This window comes from Oncorhynchus nerka, linkage group LG20, assembly GCF_034236695.1.
Source record: "Oncorhynchus nerka isolate Pitt River linkage group LG20, Oner_Uvic_2.0, whole genome shotgun sequence".
Classification (NCBI taxonomy): domain Eukaryota; kingdom Metazoa; phylum Chordata; class Actinopteri; order Salmoniformes; family Salmonidae; genus Oncorhynchus; species Oncorhynchus nerka.
Genome location: NC_088415.1, coordinates 84,324,082 through 84,345,361, shown reverse-complemented (window position 1 = coordinate 84,345,361; position 21,280 = coordinate 84,324,082). Strand labels below are relative to the sequence as shown.

At 43.6% G+C, this 21,280-nt stretch overlaps 1 protein-coding gene across 1 annotated transcript; it reads left to right on the top strand.

The window, feature by feature from the left end:
* Positions 1-21,253, top strand: LOC115101832 (lactosylceramide 1,3-N-acetyl-beta-D-glucosaminyltransferase A-like). The gene is made up of 2 exons (XM_029621307.2): positions 1-149; positions 13,471-21,253. The coding sequence occupies exon 2, from the start codon at positions 13,802-13,804 to the stop codon at positions 14,951-14,953; it is 1,152 nt and encodes a 383-aa protein (XP_029477167.1). The 5' UTR covers positions 1-149; positions 13,471-13,801; the 3' UTR covers positions 14,954-21,253.
* The last annotated feature ends 27 nt before the right edge of the window (positions 21,254-21,280 follow it).

Genomic DNA, 21,280 nt, shown 5'->3' with positions numbered 1-21,280 from the left:
TTCTAGAAAGAGGAGTGTGTGTGTGTGTGTGACTCTACTCCAGGGAGAGTAGACAGAAACATTTCCAGAGCTATACAAGGAGAGAATCTGTACAGGAGGGGAGAACTCAACAGGAGTCGGTTGACATTGGGAATTTATGCATAACAGCGGTAAGTGCTGTGTTGTGGCGCGTACTCGGCAGTGATTCTTTCCAGTTTGAGATCTATTTATAGGACTTGTGACCATAGCGGCGGGAAGATGTTTTGTTATTTTATGTAGAATACTAATGATATATGATGTGATCTGCCAAGACATTGATTCAGCTTTGATCTAACTACTAAAGGAGCACCATTGTGAGAAGTGGCAGAGCCAAACTCCATGCGCTCCGGACCGCTGCTGTCCGCTGCACCTACCCAACTATTTTTGCCTCCACATATTTGGCATTTTTATGAAAATCTTAGAATATTTGGCCAAGGAAACATTTCTGGTTGATCTAAACCAGTAAAACAGGAAGGGAAACGGGTTAAAACGGGATTGAGTGCCGTAGCAGCAAATATGTTGAATAAACAACTAATAAGCATGGAGAGGCTCATAAATTTGACCAAATTACCTTATAATCTTTCAGTCTAATACCGCCATTTGCTTATTTGTCATCAGAACAACATATTACACTGCACCGACCTGGTGACAATAAAATATTTATATATTTTTTAAAAACATGCTTTTTGAAAGTAGTTAGGCCTACTGTCCTCTAAGTTTAGCTGGAACAAATATTATAGATATACTGACAAGATACAGGTCTCTCCGCCCTAACGAGGGCTATATCAGACTGCTAATACAGGACTAGTGAAGGCCCAGTGCACTACATTTGTGAATACATTTTTTTTAAATATACAGTACCAGTCAAAAGTTTGGACACCTACTCATTCAGTTTTTTTCTTTATTTGTACTATTTTCTACATTGAAGAATAGCGAAGACATCAAAACTATGAAATAACATATGGAATCATGTACTAACTAAAAAGTGTGAAACATCTAAATATGTTTTATATTTGAGATTCTCCAACGTAGCCACCCTTTGCCTTGATGACAGGCTCTTGGCGTTCTCTCAACCAGCTTCATGAGGTAGTCACCTAGAATGCATTTCAATTAACAGGTGTGCCTTGTTCAAAGTTAATTTGGGGAATTTCTTTCCTTTTTAATGCGTTTGAGACAATCAGTTGTGGTGTGACAAGGTAGGGGAGGTATACAGAAGATAGGGCTATTTGGTAAAATACCAAGTCCATATTATGGCAAGAATAGCTCAAATAAGCAAAGAGAAAAAGACAGTCCATCATTACTTTAAGACACGAAGGTCAGTCAATTCAGTGGCAAAATCCATCAAGCGCTATGATGAGACTGGCTCTCATGAGGACAGCCACAGCAAAGGAAGACAGATTTAACTCTGCTGCAGAGGATAAGTTCATTAAGAGTTATTGCAGCCCAAATAAATGCTTCACAGAGTTCAAGTTACGGACACATCTCAGCATCAACTATTCAGAGGAGACTGTGTGAGTCAGACCTTCATGGTCGAATTGCTGCAAAGAAACCACTACTAAAGAACACCAATAATAAGAAGAGACTTCCTTGGGCCAAGAAACACCAGCAATGGACATTAGACCAGTGGAAATCTGTCCTTTGGTCTGATGAGTCCAAATGTGAGATTTTTGGTCCAACTGCCCTGTCTTTGTGAGACGCAGAGTAGGTGAACGGATGATCTCCGCATGTGTGGTTCCAGCCGTGAAGCATGGAGGTGGTGGTGTGATGCTTTCCTGGTGACACAGTCTGTGATTTTAACCAGCATGGCTACCACAGCATTCTGCAGCGATACGCAATCCCATCTGGTTTGTGCTTAGTGGGACTATAATTTGTTTTCCAACAGGACAATGGCCCATCACAACTCCAGGAGTCAATGTGCAGGGGCACCGGTTAGTTGAGGTAATATGTACATGTAGGTAGAGTTATTAAAGTGACTATGCATAGATGATAACAGAGAGTAGCAGCAGTGTAAAATGGGGGGGGGGGAGATGCAAAAAGTTATGCTAGCCATTTGATTAGATATTCAGGCTTCTTATGGCTTGGGGGTAGAAGCGGTTTAGTAGCCTCTTGGACCTAGACTTGGCGCTCCGGTACCGTTGCCATGAGTTAGCAGAGAGAACAGTCTATGTCTAGGGTGGCTGGAGTCTGACAATTTTTAGGGTCTTCCTCTGACACCACGTGGTATAGAGGTCCTGGATGGCAGGAACATTGAACCCAGTGATGTACTGGGCCTTTCGCACTACCCTCTGTAGTGACTTGCGGTCGGAGGCCGAGCAGTTGCCATACCAGGCAGTTGCCATACCAGGCAGTGATGCTACCATGCTACCATGCTCTCAATGGTGCAGCTGATCCTTTTGAGGATCTGAGGACCCGTGCCAAATCTTTTTAGTCTCCTGAGGGGGAATAGGTCTTGTTGTGCACTCTTCACGACTGTCTTGTTGTGCTTTGACCATGTTAGTTTGTTGGTGATGTGGACACCAAAGAACTTGAAGCTCTCAACCTGCAGCCCCGTTGATGAGAAAGGGGGCGTGCTCGGTCGTCTTTTTCCTGTAGTCCACAATCATCTCCTTTGTTTTGATCACTTTGAGGGAGGGGTTGTTGTCCTGGCACCACAGGTCTCTGACCTCCTCCCTATAGGCTGTCTCGTCGTTGTCGGTGATCAAGCCTACCACTGTTGTGTCATCGGCAAACTTAATGATGGTGTTGGAGTCGTGCCTGGCCGTGCAGTCATGAGCGAACAGGGAGTACAGGAGGGGACTGAGCACGCACCCCTGAGGGCCCCCTGTGTTGAGGATCAGCATGGCAGATGTGTTGTTACCTACCCACCTGGGGGGGCGGCCCGTTAGGAAGTCCAGGATCCAGTTGCAGATGGAGGTGTTTAGTCCCAGGGTCCTTGGCTTATGAGTTGAGGGCACTATGGTGTTGAACGCAGAGCTGTAGTCAATGAATAGCATTCTCACATAGGTGTTCCTTTTGTCCAAGTGGGAAAGGGCAGTGTGGAGTGCAATAGAGATTGCATCACCTGTGGATCTGTTGGGGCGGTATGCAAATTAGAGTGGGTCTAGGGTTTCTGGGATAATGGTGTTGATGTGAGCCATGACCAGCCTTTCAGAGCACTTCATGGCTACAGACGTGAGTGCTACAGGTCAGTTGTCATTTAGGCAGGTTACCTTAGGCACAGGCACTATGGTGGTCTGCTTAAAACATGTTGGTATTAGACTCAGACAGGGAGAGGTTGAAAATGTCAGTGAAGACACTTGCCAGTTGATCAGAGCATGCTTGCAGTACATGTCCTGGTAATCTTCCGGAACAGCTGGTGCTCTCATGCATGTTTCAGTGTTATTTGCCTCAAAGCGAGCATAGAAGTAGTTTAGCTCGTCTGGTAAGCTTGTGTCACTGGGCAGCTCTCGGCTGTGCTTCCCTTTGTAGTCTGTAATGGTTTGCAAGCCCTGCCACATCCGACGAGCATCAGAGCCGGTGTAGTACGATTCGATCTTTGTCCTGTATTGATGCTTTGCCTGTTTGATGGTTCGTCAGAGGGCATAGCAGGATCTCTTATAAGCTTCCGGGTTAGAGTCCCACTCCTAGAAAGCAGCAGCTCTAGCCTTTAGCTCAGTGCGGATGTTGCCTGTAATCCATGGCTTCTGTTTGGGGTATGTACGTACGGTCACTGTGGGGACCACGTCATCAATGCACTTATTGATGAAGCCAATGACTGATGGTGTACTCCTCAATGCCTTCGGAGGAATCACGGAACATATTGCAATCTGTGCTAGCAAAACAGTCCAGTAGCTTAGCATCTGCTCCATCTGCCAACTTTTTTTATTGATCTAGTCCAGTGGTTCTTAACCTTGTTGGAGGTACTGAACCCCAACAGTTTCATATGCGCATTCACCGAACCCTTCTTAATTGAAAAAAAAATCAAATTCAAAACATAGGTATATATTTGACTGGTGCACAAAATGAACCGTGCATCAACATCACTGTGTTCAAAGAACAAAATCATCAAAACATTTTCACACAGATTATTATTTTCACACAAAAACAAAAACATAATAATGAATATTTACTGCAAATCAGTGTGACTTCTGCTGTTGCCTTTCAGAGACCAGTTCAGAAATGCGCGGCTTCACCTTGGCAAGTGCCACTCTCATGTCATTTTCGCAACAAAGTCTGTTCCTTTTCTTCGTTTTTATGTCCAGCATCCTCGAAAAGGATTCCTCGCAAAGATATGTTGTAACAAACGGTATGAAAATCCCCAGAGCTTTCTTAGCAATAACAGGGTACGTTACCATTTGTTGACACCAAAACGTTGAAAGCGTTGTTGTTCTGAAGAGTTGCTGTTGAACCTGGCTCTGCTGAATTTCAATGATTTCATCGAGGTATTCATTATTGACATCTGTTGTCTCAACACTAAACTTGAACGGCTGTCTCACCCATGCTGGATAGGACTCTCTTGTAGGGAAGTATCCGTCGAAAGACTTTGCAAGCTCATCTAAGTGCGTGGCAATTGCTTGCTTCAGTTCAGCGGGTACAGAAATGTCTCCGATTCCAGATACATCTTCGATCTTACTTACACAGTCGTCCAGAAGTTATTGTTCTCTGTTCATCGTTTCCATAACGGTAGCTTTTTTTGAAAAGCCTTCAGGTTTTCCTCCGCTTCGATGATGTTGACTCCACCGCCCTGCATCTTTTGATTGAGATGATTGAGAGCTGTGAAGATATCAGCCATGTACGCTAAAATGAGAATGAACTCAGAATTTTTGAAGCAATCTGCATGACAATGTTGGTGCTCTTGCAAAAACAGGGCTAATTCCACACGCACGGCAAAAACACGATTCAGCACCTGTCCCCGGGATAACCACCTAACGTTAGAATGGTACAGAAGTACCTCGAATTCAGAGCCCATTTCTTTACACAGCTCACTGAAGATGCGATGCCGCAGAGCACTAGTTCGCACATAGTTCACGCATTCCACTACAATTTTTAATACTTCTGCCAGTTTTGGAGGCAAGGTTTTTGTTGCCAACGCATGCCTGTGCAGAATACAATGCGTAACAATGATGTGTGGCTTTCACTAGCGCACCAAAACCAGTCTTACTTCCCAGCATGACTGGAGCTCCGTCCGAACAAACTGCAGAAACCATATCCCACGAAAGATTGTTGTCTTTGAAGAAGTCATCCACAAGTTTCTTCACATCGGCTGCCTTAGTTGTTGTTGTAAGAGGCTTACAAAATAAAAATTCTTCCTTTATCACGTCGTCTTTCACATAGCGCACGAATACAGCAAGCTGGCTTAGATTGGAAACGTCTGTGGTCTCGTCGAGTTGAAGGCTGAATTTTGCCGGGCTTGAAATCAGATCTGCAACTACTTGAGCCAAGATGTCTTTGCTCATGTCCTCTATTCTGTCGCTGATGGTGTCATTTGAAAGAGGAATTTGGGATAACTTAACTTCGGCCTCATTTCCCAGCATGATATTCGCCATCTTCAACACAGCTGGTTTTATGAGTGTTTCACCAATGGTGTGTGGTTTGCCCTGCTTTGCGATCAGGTAAGCAACTTCGTACGATGCTGTGAGGATCGGTTTGTTGATGGGTACAAAGCCAAGAACAGGCAGAGTAGCCTTTTCATCGAATCTGGCTCTCTTCACCTTGAATTCAGCGAGCGTTGTGTTCTTGTATTTTCCATCTCCATGCAGGTTAAGGAAGTGTTCTCTTAGTTTTGCCGGTGCTAGACTAGAATTGCTCAACTTGGCATTGCAAATCATGCAGTTAGGACACTGACTCCCATCACGTTCGGTTATACATGTAAATCCATATTGTACATATTCGTCCGACCACTTTCTTTTTTTGTTCGACATAGTAAGTATGAAGGGATTAAAATATTAAGAAAGAAATCACAAGACGTACCATCACCACAGTCACAAACTGAGCGCACCAAATTTCCTGCAGCACAGATAGGCCAAGCGATGTAGCGTGATCACCTGCAGCCAATGATGGCCAAGCGGAGCGTGTCATCACGAATCATATGAATCGGATGTTTGTCTTGACCTCCACCGAACCCCTGAGACTGACTCACCGAACCCCTGGGGTTCGATCGAACCCAGGTTAAGAACCACTGATCTAGTCACTGGTGCTTCCTGCTTTAATTTGTGCTTGTACTTTGAAACTGCAGACATAGAAGGCTCACTTTTACACAAACTGTACTTAGAGTTGGGAACCCATGAGGAGGCTTTTTCAATGTGCACTTCCGGTTAGAGTTTCAAGTGCAGGTTTGTGACTGTGTGAGTGTGCAGTCGTGGCCAAAAGGTGAGAATGACACAAATATTAATTTCCACAAAGTTTGCTGCGTCAGTGTCTTTAGATATTTTTGTCAGATGTTACTATGGAATACTGAAGTATAATTACAAGCATTTCATAAGTGTCAAAGGCTTTTATTGACAATTACATGAAGTTGATGCAAAGAGTCAATATTTGCAGTGTTGACCCTTCTTTTTCAAGACATCTGCAATCCACCCTGACATGCTGTCAATTAACTTCTGGGCCACACTGACTGATAATCTATGCTTGGAGTTTGTTAGAATTTGTGGGATTTTGTTTGTCCACCCGCCTCTTGAGGATTGATCACAAGTTCTCAATGGGATTAAGGTCTGGGGAGATTCCTGGCCATGGACCCAACATATCGATGTTTTGTTCCCCAAGCCACTTAGTTATCACGTTTGCCTTATGGCAAGCTGCTCCATCATGCTGTAAAAGGCATTGTTCGTCACCAAACTGTTCCTGGATGGTTGGGAGAAGTTGCTCTCGGGGATGTGTTGGTACCATTCTTTATTCATGGCTGTGTCCTAGGGAAAATTGTGAATGAGCCCACTCCCTTGGCTGAGAAAAACCCCACACATGAATGGTCTCAGCATGCTTTACTGTTGGCATGACACAGGACTGATGGTAGCGCTCACCTCGTCTTCTCCGGACAAGCTTTTTTTCCGGATGCCCCAAACAATCGGAAAGGGGATTCATCAGAGAAAATGACGTTACCCCAGTCCTCAGCAGTACAATCCCTGTACCGTTTGGAGAATATCAGTCCGTCCCTTGTGTTTTTCCTGGAGAGAAGTGGCTTCTTTGCTGCCCTTCTTGACACCAGGGCATCCTCCAAAAGTCTTCGCCTCACTGTGCGTGCAGATGTACTCTCACCTGCCTGCTGCCATTCCTGAGCAAGCTCTGTACTGGTGGTTCCCCGATCCCGCAGCTGAATCAACTTTAGGAGACGTTCCTGGCGCTTGGACTTTCTTGGGCGCCCTGAAGCCTTCTTCACAACAATTGAACCGTTCTCCTTGAAGTTCTTGATGATCCGATAAGTAGTTGATTTAGGTGCAATCTTACTGGCAACAATATCCTTGACTGTGAAGCCCTTTTTGTGCAAAGCAATGATGACGGCACATGTTTCCTTGCAGGTAACCATGATTGACAGAGGAAGAACAATGGTTGGAGTCATTAAAACTCATTTTTCAACCACTTCACAAATTTCTTGTAAACAAACTATAGTTTTGGCAAGTCCGTTAGGACATCTACTTTGTGCATGACAAGTAATTTTTCCAACAATTGTTTACAGACAGATTATTTCACTTATAAACGCACTGTATTACAATTCCAGTGGGTCAGAAGTTTACATACACTAAGTTGACTGGAAAATTCCCAAAACATTATGTCATGGCTTCAGAAGCTTCTGATAGGCCAATTGACATCATTTGAGTCAACTGGCGGTGTACCTGTGGATGACGACCTACCTTCAAACTCAGTGCCTCTTTGCTTGACATCATGAGAAAATCAAAAGAAATCAGCCAAGACCTCAGAAAAAAAATTGTAGACCTCCAAAAGTTTGGTTCTTCCTTGAGAGCAATTTCCAAACGCCTGAAGGTATCACGTTCATCTGTACAAACAATAGTACGCAAGTATAAACACCATGGGACCATGCAGCCGTCATACCGCTCAGGAAGGAGACGCGTTCTGTCTCCTAGAAATGAACGTACTTTGGTGCGAAAAGTGCAAATCAATCCCAGAACAACAGCAAAGGACCTTGTGAAGATGCTGGAGGAAACAGGTACAAAAGTATCTATATCCAAAGTATAACGAGTCCTATATCGACATACCCTGAAAGGCCGCTCAGCAAGGAAGAAGCCACTGCTCCAAAACCGCCATAAAAAAGCCAGACACATATTACAAACCAAACACACCTGTGAGGTAAAGCATATTTGACTTTCAACAGTCAACAAGAAAACTTGCAGAACAAATAGGCAGTTTTACTGGCAGATGTCAATGATGAGACTTGAGAGGCGAGACACACCTTTGTCTTTGTTAGATGGACATGGTATCGTGGCCATGACACCATCGGCAGGAAAGACATTATAAAGCCTTGTATTTACAATGGAGTACCTAAGTGCCTGGGAAGTATACTTAAGCAATAAGGCTCGAGGGGGTGAGGTATATGGCCAACATACCACGGCTGTTGCGTCATGCCTAAAAACATCCATTAGCCGTGGTATATTGGCCATAAACTATAAACCCCGAGGTGCCTTATTGCTATTCTGAACTGGTTACCAACGTAATTATATTAAAAATTAAATGTTTAAAAATTAAAAATAAATGTTTTGTCATACCCATGGTATGCGGTCTGATATACCATAGCTGTCAGCCAATCAGCATTCAGGGCTCAAACCACCCAGTTTATAATCAGTGTCTTATGTCAGACACCAGTACACACACACGTACATGAAGCAGAAATGAATACATCAAAGTAAGACAATACTGATATCCAGAGCCTTCTATTTTAGCATGTCTCTACTTCTGTTGTGGTAAGCGGTGGTGAGTGGAGTAGTGTCACTGAATGTCCCTTTCCAGTTAACTCCAGATCTACTTGAATCAGACAATTTACAGACGATTGTTTCTTGAACCATTGTCCTTTATGAGAAAATGACACTTAATTAGTAAACACAGATTCATGCAGGCGTGGACTTTACTGTAACACACAGACAGTCAATATTCTCATTAACACATGAGGGGGGGTGGCTGGGGGAAGCTGAGGTTTAGACAAGACAGCAATACCGCATCTTACTCAGGCAAAGAGGGAGTCACAGGAAGAGATAAGGATGGAGAGAGGGAGACATGGAGAGAGGAGACAGAGATAGATATGAGATTCTGAGCTAGTGACCCTACTAGGCAGTGGGTAGCTAATGATAAAAGCTCTAGGGGGGGGGGGCAGCAGTGTGGTGATGTGCTGGGAGTCCCAGGCCCATCCATGATCCCCTTTGGTTTATACCCAGGCCAAACAGGCGGAAACAACCTATTCTCATCCCCGCTCTCTCACTGTCATTGTGCTCCCAGAGCTATCCTGATGCCCTCCATTGTGTGCCGAACACTTTCCGCAGCTCTCAGGAGTTCCGATGGATCGTCGCCATAAACCCCTCTATTATGGCAGAACCCCCAGCACCACGTTTGCTGCGCTGGCTTTTACCATTCACCGGCCACATTTTGAACTTCTCAGCTAATGTCACACAAAGCCACACTAGGAAATCAGAGGAGACGCACACAACAGAAGTACTTGTTTTTATGATATGAAACTGATTTAGTTTAAATGATAAGCCTATAGATTTAAAACAGGTGTAGAGGGATTGGGGTGACTGGAAGGGCAGCTTCTCTGAGGTGTGTGTGGGGCCTCGACTCATCTCACTTTAGTCTCTCGGTGGACCCACTCTCCCCAAGTAGAACCCCACCAGCCACTATATTTTAATTTATGTTTTAGTAATTTAGCTGACGCTCTTATACACAGCGACTTACAGGAGCAATTAGGGTTAAGTGTCTTGCTCATGGGCACATTGACAGATTTTTCACCTAGTCATGTCAGGGATTCGAACCAGCAACCTTTTCGTTTCTGCTCCAACACTCTCAACCGCTAGGCTACCTGACCACAATACTCAGCGTGTGTCCGTAAATTCAATCTGGAGTGCCAGTGCGCTCAGAGTGCGCTCTGGGCTTTGGGCTGATCCGAGTGTTCTGACCTCACATCAGCAGTCAAGCTAACTGGCTAACGTTGGCTAGCCACTTCCAGACACGAATGTGAGAACCTCACCGACCATTTTACTCACCCTAGCAGAGCTGGTTAGGCTGCTTTCATGTTATCCATTGCGTTGGTGACTAACTGTGCTGCTGGCAACAATTTAAGTGCGCTTTGTTTTGCTGAGGTTTACAGGCACTGGCCGTATTCAACGGGTGTTGAGCATTCGTAAATTCATCAGTTATTCTGCACTCTGACACAGTCAGACGAGAGTGCTCTGAAATCAGAGTACATTTAAAAACGCACATTTAACTGACAGTCTTCATCCAATGTATGTACAATAACATAATCCAGAGATTTTCGGTACATTAGGAGAGGAGTTGGAGTTTAAAAGTGCGTCAAAGTACAAATAATTGCTAGATGTGTGTTCTGTTAAATGTTTGCTCAGCCCACATGCTCTATATATGCAATGTATACAATAACGATCTCCTGATATACCTGACCATATTGAAAACTCAATGCCACTCTTGCTAAATATAGTGACTAACGAGGTGACACCAATCGGCATGCCTTACGTGCTAACCTGCATGCCTTACGTGCTAACCTGCATGCCTTACGTGCTAACCTGCATGCCTTACGCGCTAACCTGCATGCCTTACGCGCTAACCTGCATGCCTTACGCGCTAACCTGCATGCCTTACGCGCTAACCTGCATGCCTTACGCGCTAACCTGCATGCCTTACGCGCTAACCTGCATGCCTTACGCGCTAACCTGCATGCCTTACGCGCTAACCTGCATGCCTTACGCGCTAACCTGCATGCCTTACGCGCTAACCTGCATGCCTTACGTGCTAACCTGCATGCCTTACGCGCCAGACATGGAATTGAATCAACACGCCACCACCCTGGGCTTTTACTTGCAATACATAGGCTAGTTAAATGCACTAAAGAGGAACACTGTGTACATATTGAAGATGTGCACACTCATCCCCAGAAATGTTTCACATGTGAAGTTTCAAAGGATAAAGCTAAGAACATATCACTCCCTAAAAACTCAACCCTATGGAACAATCATTGGATCATAGCGTTTAAGAATCTACTGATAAATTGGTCCACATTGAAAAGTAAAGGCATATAAACTGTAAAAGAGATCTCAGAAGAGCCAAGATTAAGAATTGCAAAAGTACCTCTAAAAAGTCAGTCCAAGGTAAGACAAACTGTCTATAAATGGAGAAATTTCAGCACTGTTGGTACTCTCCCTAGGAGTGGCCATCCTGCAAAGATGACTGCAAGAGCATAGCGCAGAATGGTCAATGAGGTTAAGAAGAATCCTAGTGTCAGCTAAACACTTACAGATATCTCTGGAAGATGATAACTTCTCTGTTGACGAGTCTACAACACGTTAAACACTAAACAAGAATGGTGTTCAGGGGAGGACACCATGGAAGGAGCCACTGCTGTCAAAAAAACAAACATTGCTGCACATCTGAAGTTCGCAAAAGAGCACCTGGATGTTCAACAACACTACTGGCAAAATATTCTGTGGACAGATTAAACTAAAGTTGTGTTTGGAAGGAACACATAACACTATGTGTGGAGAAGGAAAGGCACAGCACACCAACATCAAAACTTCATCCGAACTGTAAACTATGGTGGAGGGAGCATCATGGTTTGGGGCTGCTTTGCTGCCTCAGGGCTTGGACAGTTTGCTATCAGACGGAAAAATGTATTCCCAAGTTTATCAAGACATTTTGCAGGAGAATGTAAGGCTATTTGTTCGCCAAATTAAAAGCTCAACAGAAGTTAGGTGACGCAACAGGGCAACAACCAAAAAGACAGAAGTAAATCAACAACAGAACAGACGCAATACGCCTTCTGGAGTGGCCCAGTCAGTCCTGAACTCAACCTGATTGAGTTGCTGTGGCAGGACCTCAAGAGAGTGGATCACACCAGACATCCCAAGAATATTGTGGAACTAAAAGTTTTGTAAAGAGGTATGGTCCAAAATTCCTCCTGACCGTTGTGCGGGTCTGATCCGCAACTACATAAAATGTTTAGTTGAGGTTATTGCTGCCAAAGGAGGGTCAACCTGTTATTAAATACAAGGGTTCACATACTTTTTCCCAACCTGCACTGTGAATGTTTACACTGTGTGTTCAATGAAGACATGAACAATTATAAGTGTTTGTGTGTTATTAGTTTAAGCAGACTGTGTTTGTCTATTATTGTGACTTAGATGAAGATCAGATACAACTGTACGATCAATTTATGCAGAAATCCAGGTAATTTTAAAGGGTTCACATACTTTTTCTTCCCACAGTGTATATATATATATATATATATATATATATATTTCATCATACTATTTTGTTGAGGTACTATTTCATTATTGGTTTTGTTAATGACATCACTACTGCATGTTAACCTCCCCAGTAATGAATCATCCTTGAAAGCCCTGGCAGGAAATCTAAATTAGACACAGTCAGAATAGACAGCTCAATATATATATATTACCTTAACATACATACCGTGGCTTGGACAATGAAACATGTATCTGTGTGCCTGCATGACTAAATGGCCCCACAATTCATCATTATGACACTTTATTAGCCAGACTAGCTTTAAAAAAAATCATGGAGATTATAAAAGCAAAAGCTATGCTAAATAAGAGTAAATACTACAACTTTACATTTAAAAAATAATTGTTAAGTCTTTACATTAAGTTGCTTTTGTACCTGTGCTGTAATTGCTCTAGTAATGATGTTGTATTCAAGCTGCAATATCTAACTTTTTTAGGGAGACCGACCAGATGCACATAGAAATATATGAGTTATAGAGCTTTCAGTCTCATCATTCGCTATTTCTATGCATCCTGTTCTTTAGTTTAGTTTTTGCATCTTTTACTTTGGGTGTTGTACAATAGCTTCAAACAGCTGAAAATACAATATTTTTGGTTATGGAAAATATATTTCACAGTGGTTTAGATGGTGCAATGAGTCTTCACAATGACTGCTTGTTTTGTCACATCAACTGAAATTAGGCAAACTATTAGAATTTTATCAACTAGGAAATGGCAGAGCGATTTCTGCATATTGCATCTTTAAATAACAACATTGTATTAAGAACTTAATACATTCTAGTTAGAGTAATTACAGAGTAACTACACAGGTCGAAGAGCAGTCTAACGTAAACAGTTACAAGATGTTTAAGAACTCTATCACACCCAAAGGCAAAATTGTAAAATTCTGTTTTAGACTAGTTGATTGATCGGTTTGTCTGTTTTTCTCTAAGGAGGATTTTATTACACTTAACTCTCAACACATTGGGCCATTAGAGTAAAACGTGTACTCTCTGTTCCATTTCAGAGCAATGCTCGGCACCCTGGGGACGCTGGATGAGTCTGAGCAACTATGAGGACAGCTATGTGTGAGTCAGTAACAACAGGAGTGTGAGTGACTTGCCGGACGGAGGCGATGGTTTCCGGGAGGCTCCTCATGTGATTTTCCCTGACACACCCATGCCTCCTGCTCCATGTGGGAAACCTAGGATGGAACACACACACTGCTATGCACAGTCACTGGGACAACTGCCTGTGCAGCCACTCTTTCACACACTCTGACACGCATCACCGCCGCCGCCACCGCTCAGACTTGACAGAGGAAGAACCCCGGAATTTTCCAGAACCAATTTTACGGTATGTTTGTGAATCTTCGGCGAATCCGCAAGTGCCAGTGCTTGCAGCTAATGACCACGTGCCTGGTGCTGTCGGTGGTGATTGTGTGCTGGGATGGCAGCGTGGTGAGCCACGTCAAGGCCTACTCCTACCGCTACCTGGTCAACCGTTACACCTTCATCAACAAGAGCTTCACCATCCCGCGTCAGGAGGCCCACATGTTCAGCAACCACCGCTACCTGCTCAACCACCCGTATAAGTGCTCAGGAGAGAAGAATGTTTTACTGCTGCTGCTAGTCAAGTCCTCCCCAGAGAACATTGAGAGACGGCGAGCCATACGGTCGACGTGGGGCAACGAGACCTACATCCACCAGACCCTGGGGGTGACGGTGAAGGTGGTGTTTGTGCTGGGCCTCCCCAAGCAGCAGGAAGCTGCCCATACTCAGAGGAGCCGAGGGGGCACCCAGGACAACCTTGTCCGTGAAGACCGCTTGAATGGCGACTTGGTCCAGCAGGACTTTGTGGACTCGTTCCACAACCTAACCCTCAAGCTTCTGCTACAGTTTCGGTGGGCGCACGCCTACTGCCCGCACGCCCGCTTCCTCATGACGTCTGATGATGACATTTTCGTGCACATGCCAAACCTGGTGCGCTACCTTCAGGACATAGACAGGAAGGGCGTTACAGACTTCTGGATCGGTCGCGTGCACAGAGGCGCGCCACCCATCCGCCGGAAGGAAAGCAAGTACTATGTCCCATACGAGATGTACCCGTGGTTGGCATACCCGGACTACACGGCAGGGGCGGGTTACGTTGTCTCTAGAGACGTGGCGAACAAAATCTACCAGGCTTCGTTGACCCTCAACGCCTCGCTGTACATCGACGATGTCTTCATGGGCATCTGTGCCAACGCCATGGGCGTGTTGCCGCAGGAGCATGTGTACTTCTCAGGTGAGGGCAAGGCGCCCTACCACCTGTGCATCTACGACAAGATGATGACGTCGCACGGCCACGTGGCCGACATATACGAACTCTGGAAAGCCGCCACGAATCCGGAGGTCAAACGGGTCACGTCAGGACTCTTTGGGAGGTTGTATTGCACAGCTGTGAAACTCACCCTTCTCTGTAGACCTTATTTCTTAAACAGCTACCCCTGCAAGGCAGCCTTGTTGTAGTACAGTAAACCTATGTACTGTGTTTGCTCCAAAATAGAGCGAGGGATCATTTTGTACCAAATTTTTCTTTCTTCGGTCTCCCGTCATTTGAAAAGGATGAAGGAGGGAAGGCCTGTTTTTTTGTGTTGATGGAGGAAGATACTCATGAGTCAAATCTATTGCTGTAAATTTGGGTTTTACAGTGACCTATCTATATTGCTTTATAGTGACCGTCTATCTATATGGCCAGCAGTGGTCCAATTCTTGATATCTTTACGATGTATTGAAGAGCAGAGACTGAATGTGATGAATAAGGAGATGCTATCCAGAGATAAGGATGACAAATAGGATTCTAAGTGAATTTCCGCACCCACATCTCCTTTCATTAAACTAATTGAGAGAATAGCCTAAAATTCTGTTATTCTGTTGGTTATGCTGCTGTGGTTTAAAACTAACTGTGGATGGACACAATTGGCTCATTGTCTGTCGTTTCACAGTAAGGTTTGCTAAAGTTAAAAGGAAGATACCATTTATTTTTTTAGATTTCAAAACGTACCCAATGTCAAGGATGCATTTGAAACTGACAGCAAGCATTTCAAATGGATGTTGGGGTTAAAGAAGTCTTCAAAACTCTGCAGCCATAAGGTGGCAACTGTCTTAGGTGAAGCAGTACATTAATGTGTAGCATATGTTTGAGTTATTAGTGGTGACTAGTTACATACTGTGCCCGAGGTTGGCATACCCAGACTACATGACAGGGATGGGTTATCATGTGCGAGTGCCAAAAGTGTCTGTTACGAGGTGGAAAATTCCACAGAGATTCAAAGTATTATGCATATCAGCTGATCTCTTATCATTAATGAACATTTAAATGAACATTAATGAATTGTTCTGTAAATTAAAGGAGGATGCAGGTGGGAAATATACAGCTTGTTTCAAGCAATTTCTTTGTATTACATTTGGAAACCCTAACCAAAGCATATAGGAAGCCTTTTCAACCTGTCGCAAAGCAAATAAGAAACAAACAATGAGGTGGTATAGACTAACTGTGAAACAAATTCATCTCAGAGAAAGGTTGTTGAACCACAGATCATATCCAACCCCTTTCATGGGTTCTCTCTCTTCACCATAGCAACTGTATGTTGAGCAGCGGGTGGGGGAGTGGGTTAGATGAGTGACACACAAGCCTCACCACAAAGCTCTGGGTTATGTTCCTGTGGACATTCTGCATGATGGCTGTTGACATGAGTTCACTCTTGATATACAAGCCAGTGGAGGTTCTTCCAGGATGTACGTCTGTAGAAATATTTAATATAATGAAACATAAGCCTGTAAATTAAATAATTGTAATCATTATAGCTGTGAACTATTGAGGGCAAGATGAGAATATTAAGCAAACAAATGCCTCATTGCCAGTGTCTATATACAAAAGTATGTGGACACCCCTTCAAATGAGTGGATTCGGCTATTTCCACCACACCCATTGCTGAAAGGTGTATAAAATCGAGCACACAGCCATGCAATCTCCATAGACAAACATTGGCAGCAGATTGGCATTACCGAGAGCTCAGTGACTTTCAAAGTGGCACCGTCAGTTCGTCAAATTTCTATCCTGCTAGAGCGTTCAACTGTATGTGCCGTTGTTGTGAAGTGGGAACGTCTAGAAGCAACAACGGCTCAGCCGCAAAATGGTAAGCCATAAAAGCTCACAGAACGGGACCGCAGAGTGCTGAAACGCGTAAAAATCATCTGTCCTCGGTTGCAACACTCACTACCGAGTTCTAAATTACCTCTAGAAGCAACATGAACACAAGAACAGAGCTTCATGAAATGGGTTTCCGTGGCTGAGCAGCACACAAGCCTAAGATCACCATGAACAATGCCAAGCATCAGCTGGAATGGTGTAAAGCTCACCGCCATTGGACTCTGGGCAGAGAACGCTACCTGCCCCAATGCATAGTGCCAACTGTAAAGTTTGGTGGAGCAGGAATAATGATCTGGGGCTGTTTTTCATGGTTTAGGCTAGGCCCCTTAGTTCCAATGAAGGGACATCTTAACACTACAGCATACAATGACATTCTAGATCAGTGGTCACCAACCTTTTCTGAGTCAAGATCACTTTTGCAGTCAAAAAGCAAGCTGAGATCTACTGCTCAGATTCTCATTCCTACAAACAGTTGTGTAGGAATGAGGTTTTGGCAGTAGGCCGAATATATTATCACAGCATATTGACTATATGATGGCCTGCCAATATTGTTAATCAGACCATATTATATTTCAAAACTTGAGCTTTGATAACAAAATAGATCAGTTGGTTTACCATTGTGGAGCATGAATTGAAATCATTTGCTTTTTATTTTACTGGACTGATGGTACTTGCATCTGATGTTCAAGGAGGTCAAAAAGTCGGAGCTCTAGAAAGATGCCCGAGTTTCCGACTTGGAATGGCCGTTCAAAACTATTTTTCCCAACCTCCTCTCACGGTCCCTGCTCTCTCCTTCCTTTCCTCCGGTGAGACTGACCAGAAAGAGGGGACACCGTCTTCCACCAAGTGGTTGTTAAATGGTTGTTAATTAATGTTGTTCCTATGACCAGAGAATGTTAAATATTCCTTAATATTAAAACCAATATGACAAGCTGCTCATAATAATAAAACGCAGGGCTATCGATACTTGGCTACTCATTCATTGCAGCTGCAGCATGAGAAGCGCGTTTTGTAATAGTGTTGAATAAAAACTGTGACAGTCCTGAATATAAACATGAGCTCACTCAGAAAAACAGCAGCGCTTTGCTGTATTCGTTGACAGTCTCTCTGTGTCCATGGTTTTAAAAGTTATTAAATCTGACATAGGCTAGTAGCCTACTAAACTTGGCTGTAGCCAGGGTCATGGAAGCTCTGTAGCCACGGTGATTTGAGCTATCTGATTGGGCAGCACAATAGGTGCACTCGATTTATTCACAGATTTGCCGGTCCGCCGGGTAGGCGGAGTTTGTCTCATGGGAACACTTTGCTTACCCGGTGCGCAGGGCTTTTGAATCTAGTGCACCTACCGACAACAGCTCAACGAGATTTTTTAAAAACGAGCGCAAGACTTTATCGTTTGTTGGTTTTTCTACAGAAATATTTGGTTATCGACTAGGAATGTCTTGAAGTGATCGACTGGCTGGCGACCACTGTTCTAGACGATTCTGTGCTTCCAACTTTTTGGGAACAGTTTTGGGGAAGGCCCTTTCCTGTTTTAGCATGACAATGCCCCCATGCACAAAGCAAGTCCATACAGAAATGTTTTGTTGAGATCGGCGTGGAAAAACCTGCACAGAGCCCTGACCTCAACCCCATCGAACACCTTTGGGATGAATTGGAATGCTGACTGCGAGCCAGGCCTAATTGCCCACATCAGTGCCAAACCTGACTAATGCTCTTATGGCTGAATTGAAGCAAGTCCCAGCAGCAATGTTCCAATATCTAGTGGAAAGCCTTCCCAGAAGAGTGGAGGCTGTTATAGCAGCAAGGGGAAGGGGGACCAACTCCATATTAATGCCCAGGATTTTGGAATTAGATGTTTGAGGAGGTGTCCACATACTTTTGGCCATGTAGTGAGTGTATCAGCTTCAAATGTTTTTGTCTTTCCAGATCAGGCTGACTCAAAGATTTGTGGGGGAGAGTTGAAGAGGCATCTAGCCCATTGCTACAGCATGATGTCATGCATGCCTCAGAGACAGTAGCCTCAAAACTATAGCTCTATTGTTGTTGATGTAAAACTTTTAAAATTGGGACTGTTCTGTCTCCATAATGTCAGTTACAAATAGTTTTGAGGAAGTGCATTTCTGATCTGTTGCATAAGTAAGATAAGAATTGGTTGAATCCTTCAAAACCAAATAAATTGGTCAGTGCTATGAAGGATACTTGGGATGCCCCTATCCTAAACCCTATCCTTAACTTTAAAATGTCAAGTTCAATAGGGGAGAGATATCCCAAAATCACAGACCCCAAAAAATCTGTTGTTTTGGGCATATTTTCTCGTGGGCCTTTTTCCTATTTGTGCGTTTTCTTTGTATAATGGCGACTTGTTCTGAAAGAGGTGTGTAGGAATATCTTTGGGATTAGCCATTCTCCAAACATCTGGCCTGTTTCCAAGGCAACTGCACAACGAGAATAATTCACACAAATGATTAAGAGGGGCCCAAAACACGGTCCAACAACCTACCTCTCACAATTCATAGCTACTACTGCAGTGCACATGTAACTTTCATTTTGCCATTGAAAGGTCCTGTTCAGAGTGACACAACTACCCAAATATATTCAATTTTCTTGTTTTTATCACTTTTAAGATATTATCGGAGCTTTACAAAGGTCAACCAGTTTTTCTCCAGCCCCTTGGAAGACTTGCTTCTCAATCCGAAAAACATTTAACAATGCAGCAGAACTGGTCCTTGTGGAATCAGCCAATCTCTATCCAAATGTCCAATTAGTTTATTTTTTCTTCTCTCTACCCTCCCAATGCGGTCCTGCCAGCATAATTGCATTGACTTCTGTGAACGTGGGAGTCAAAGAACAAAGTTCATGTGCTAAAAATACATGCATTTACCATATCATAGCCAATTACACATTCACTGAGGTGCTCAGTGCCCCTGAGGTAGACTATAATTATAACTAACCTGCCTGCCTCCAATGTACACAGAGGTACTGAGATATGGAGAATTTATACAAACATGCCTGAGTGCGTATCCACCTAGCTAAATTCAACAGATTAAACTAAAGGCCATACAAACTTGCCTGCTTTATTGCTACAAACAGAAACAGTACTATTGTGTTCTATACAGTGCTTTCAGAAAAGTATTTACACCCAAGACTTTTTCCACATTTTGTGCTATAAAGTGGGATTAAAATGGAATTGTCATCTGTGAACAATCTACACAAAATACTCTGTAATGTCAAATGAAAAATAAAACATGAATATATCTTTATTAGATAAGTATTCAACGCCCTGAGTTAATACATGTTAGAATCACCTTTGACAGAAATTACACCTGTGAGTCTTTCTGGGTAAGTCTTCAAAAGCTTTCCACACCTGTATTGTGTAACATTTGCCGATTTTTCTTTTCAAAATTCTTCAAGCTCTGTCAAATTGGTTGTTGATCATTGCTAGACAACCATTTTCAGGTCCTACCATGAATAACTCCAGTGTAGGTTTGGCCATGTGTTTTGTTATTGCTGAAAGGTGAATTCATCCCCCAGTGTCTGGTGGAAAGCAGACTGAACCAGGTTTTCCTCTAGGATTTTGTCTGTGTTTAGCTCAATTCGATTTCTTATTTATCCAGAAAAACTCCCCAGTCTTTCAACGATTACAAGATGCAGCCACCACTATACTTGAAAATACGGAGTGTGGTACTCAGTAATGTGTTATATTGGATTTGCCCCAAACATAACACTTTGTATTACACTGTGCATTAGATCAGTGCTATGGAGTAACTACAATGTTGTTGATCCATCCTTAGTTCTCGTCAGTCAATAAACTCTGTAGCTGTTTTAGTCGGCCTCATGTTGAAATCTCTGAGCAGTTTCCTTCCTCTCCGGGAACTGTTAGGAAGGACGCTTGTGTCTTTGTACTGACTGGGTGTATTGATACACCATCCAAAGTGTATATTTTACCCATCTACTGTCTACAATGTCTTGAGTGACATTTCAGTTTACAGGTAGTCACTGTAATTTTCAACTGTACCTTGTCCCAGTCTAATCCCCACATTTTATCACTCCAATCCTTCCTTTCCCAAACTGAGCAATCAGGGGAGAAGGGCCTTGGTCAGGGTTGAACTCTTTGGCCTGAATCTGGAAGACACCAGGAACCATTCTTGGTGGCAGCATCATGCTGTGGATATGTTTTTCAGCAGCAGGGACTGGAATACTAGTCAGGATCAAGGGAGATGAATGGAGCAAAGTACAGAGAGATCCTTGATGAAAACCTTCTCCAGAGTGCTCATGACCTCAGACTGGGGCGAAGGTTCACCTTCCAACAGGACTCTTAAGCACACAGCCAAGATAACGCAGGAGTGCCTTTGGGACAAGTCTCTAAACGTCCTTGAGTGGCCCAGCCAGAGCCCAAACTTAAACATCTCTGGAGACCTGAAAATAGCTGTGCCGCAACGCTCCCCATCCAACCTGAGAGCTTGAGGGCTCCGTACCGGTACCTCCTGTATACAGCCCCGCTATTCTTATTTACTGCTGATATGTTCTTCTTTACATACTGTTTTTAAAATTACATCATTGGTTAAGGGCTTGTAAACAAGAATTTCATTGTAAGGTCTGTTGTATTCGGCGCATGTGACGAATAAAATTTGATTTGCATA

Coding starts and splice junctions, on each gene's coding strand:
- LOC115101832 (XM_029621307.2), top strand. CDS start 13,802: ATGTTTGTGAATCTTCGGCGAATCCGCAAGTGCCAGTGCTTGCAGCTA.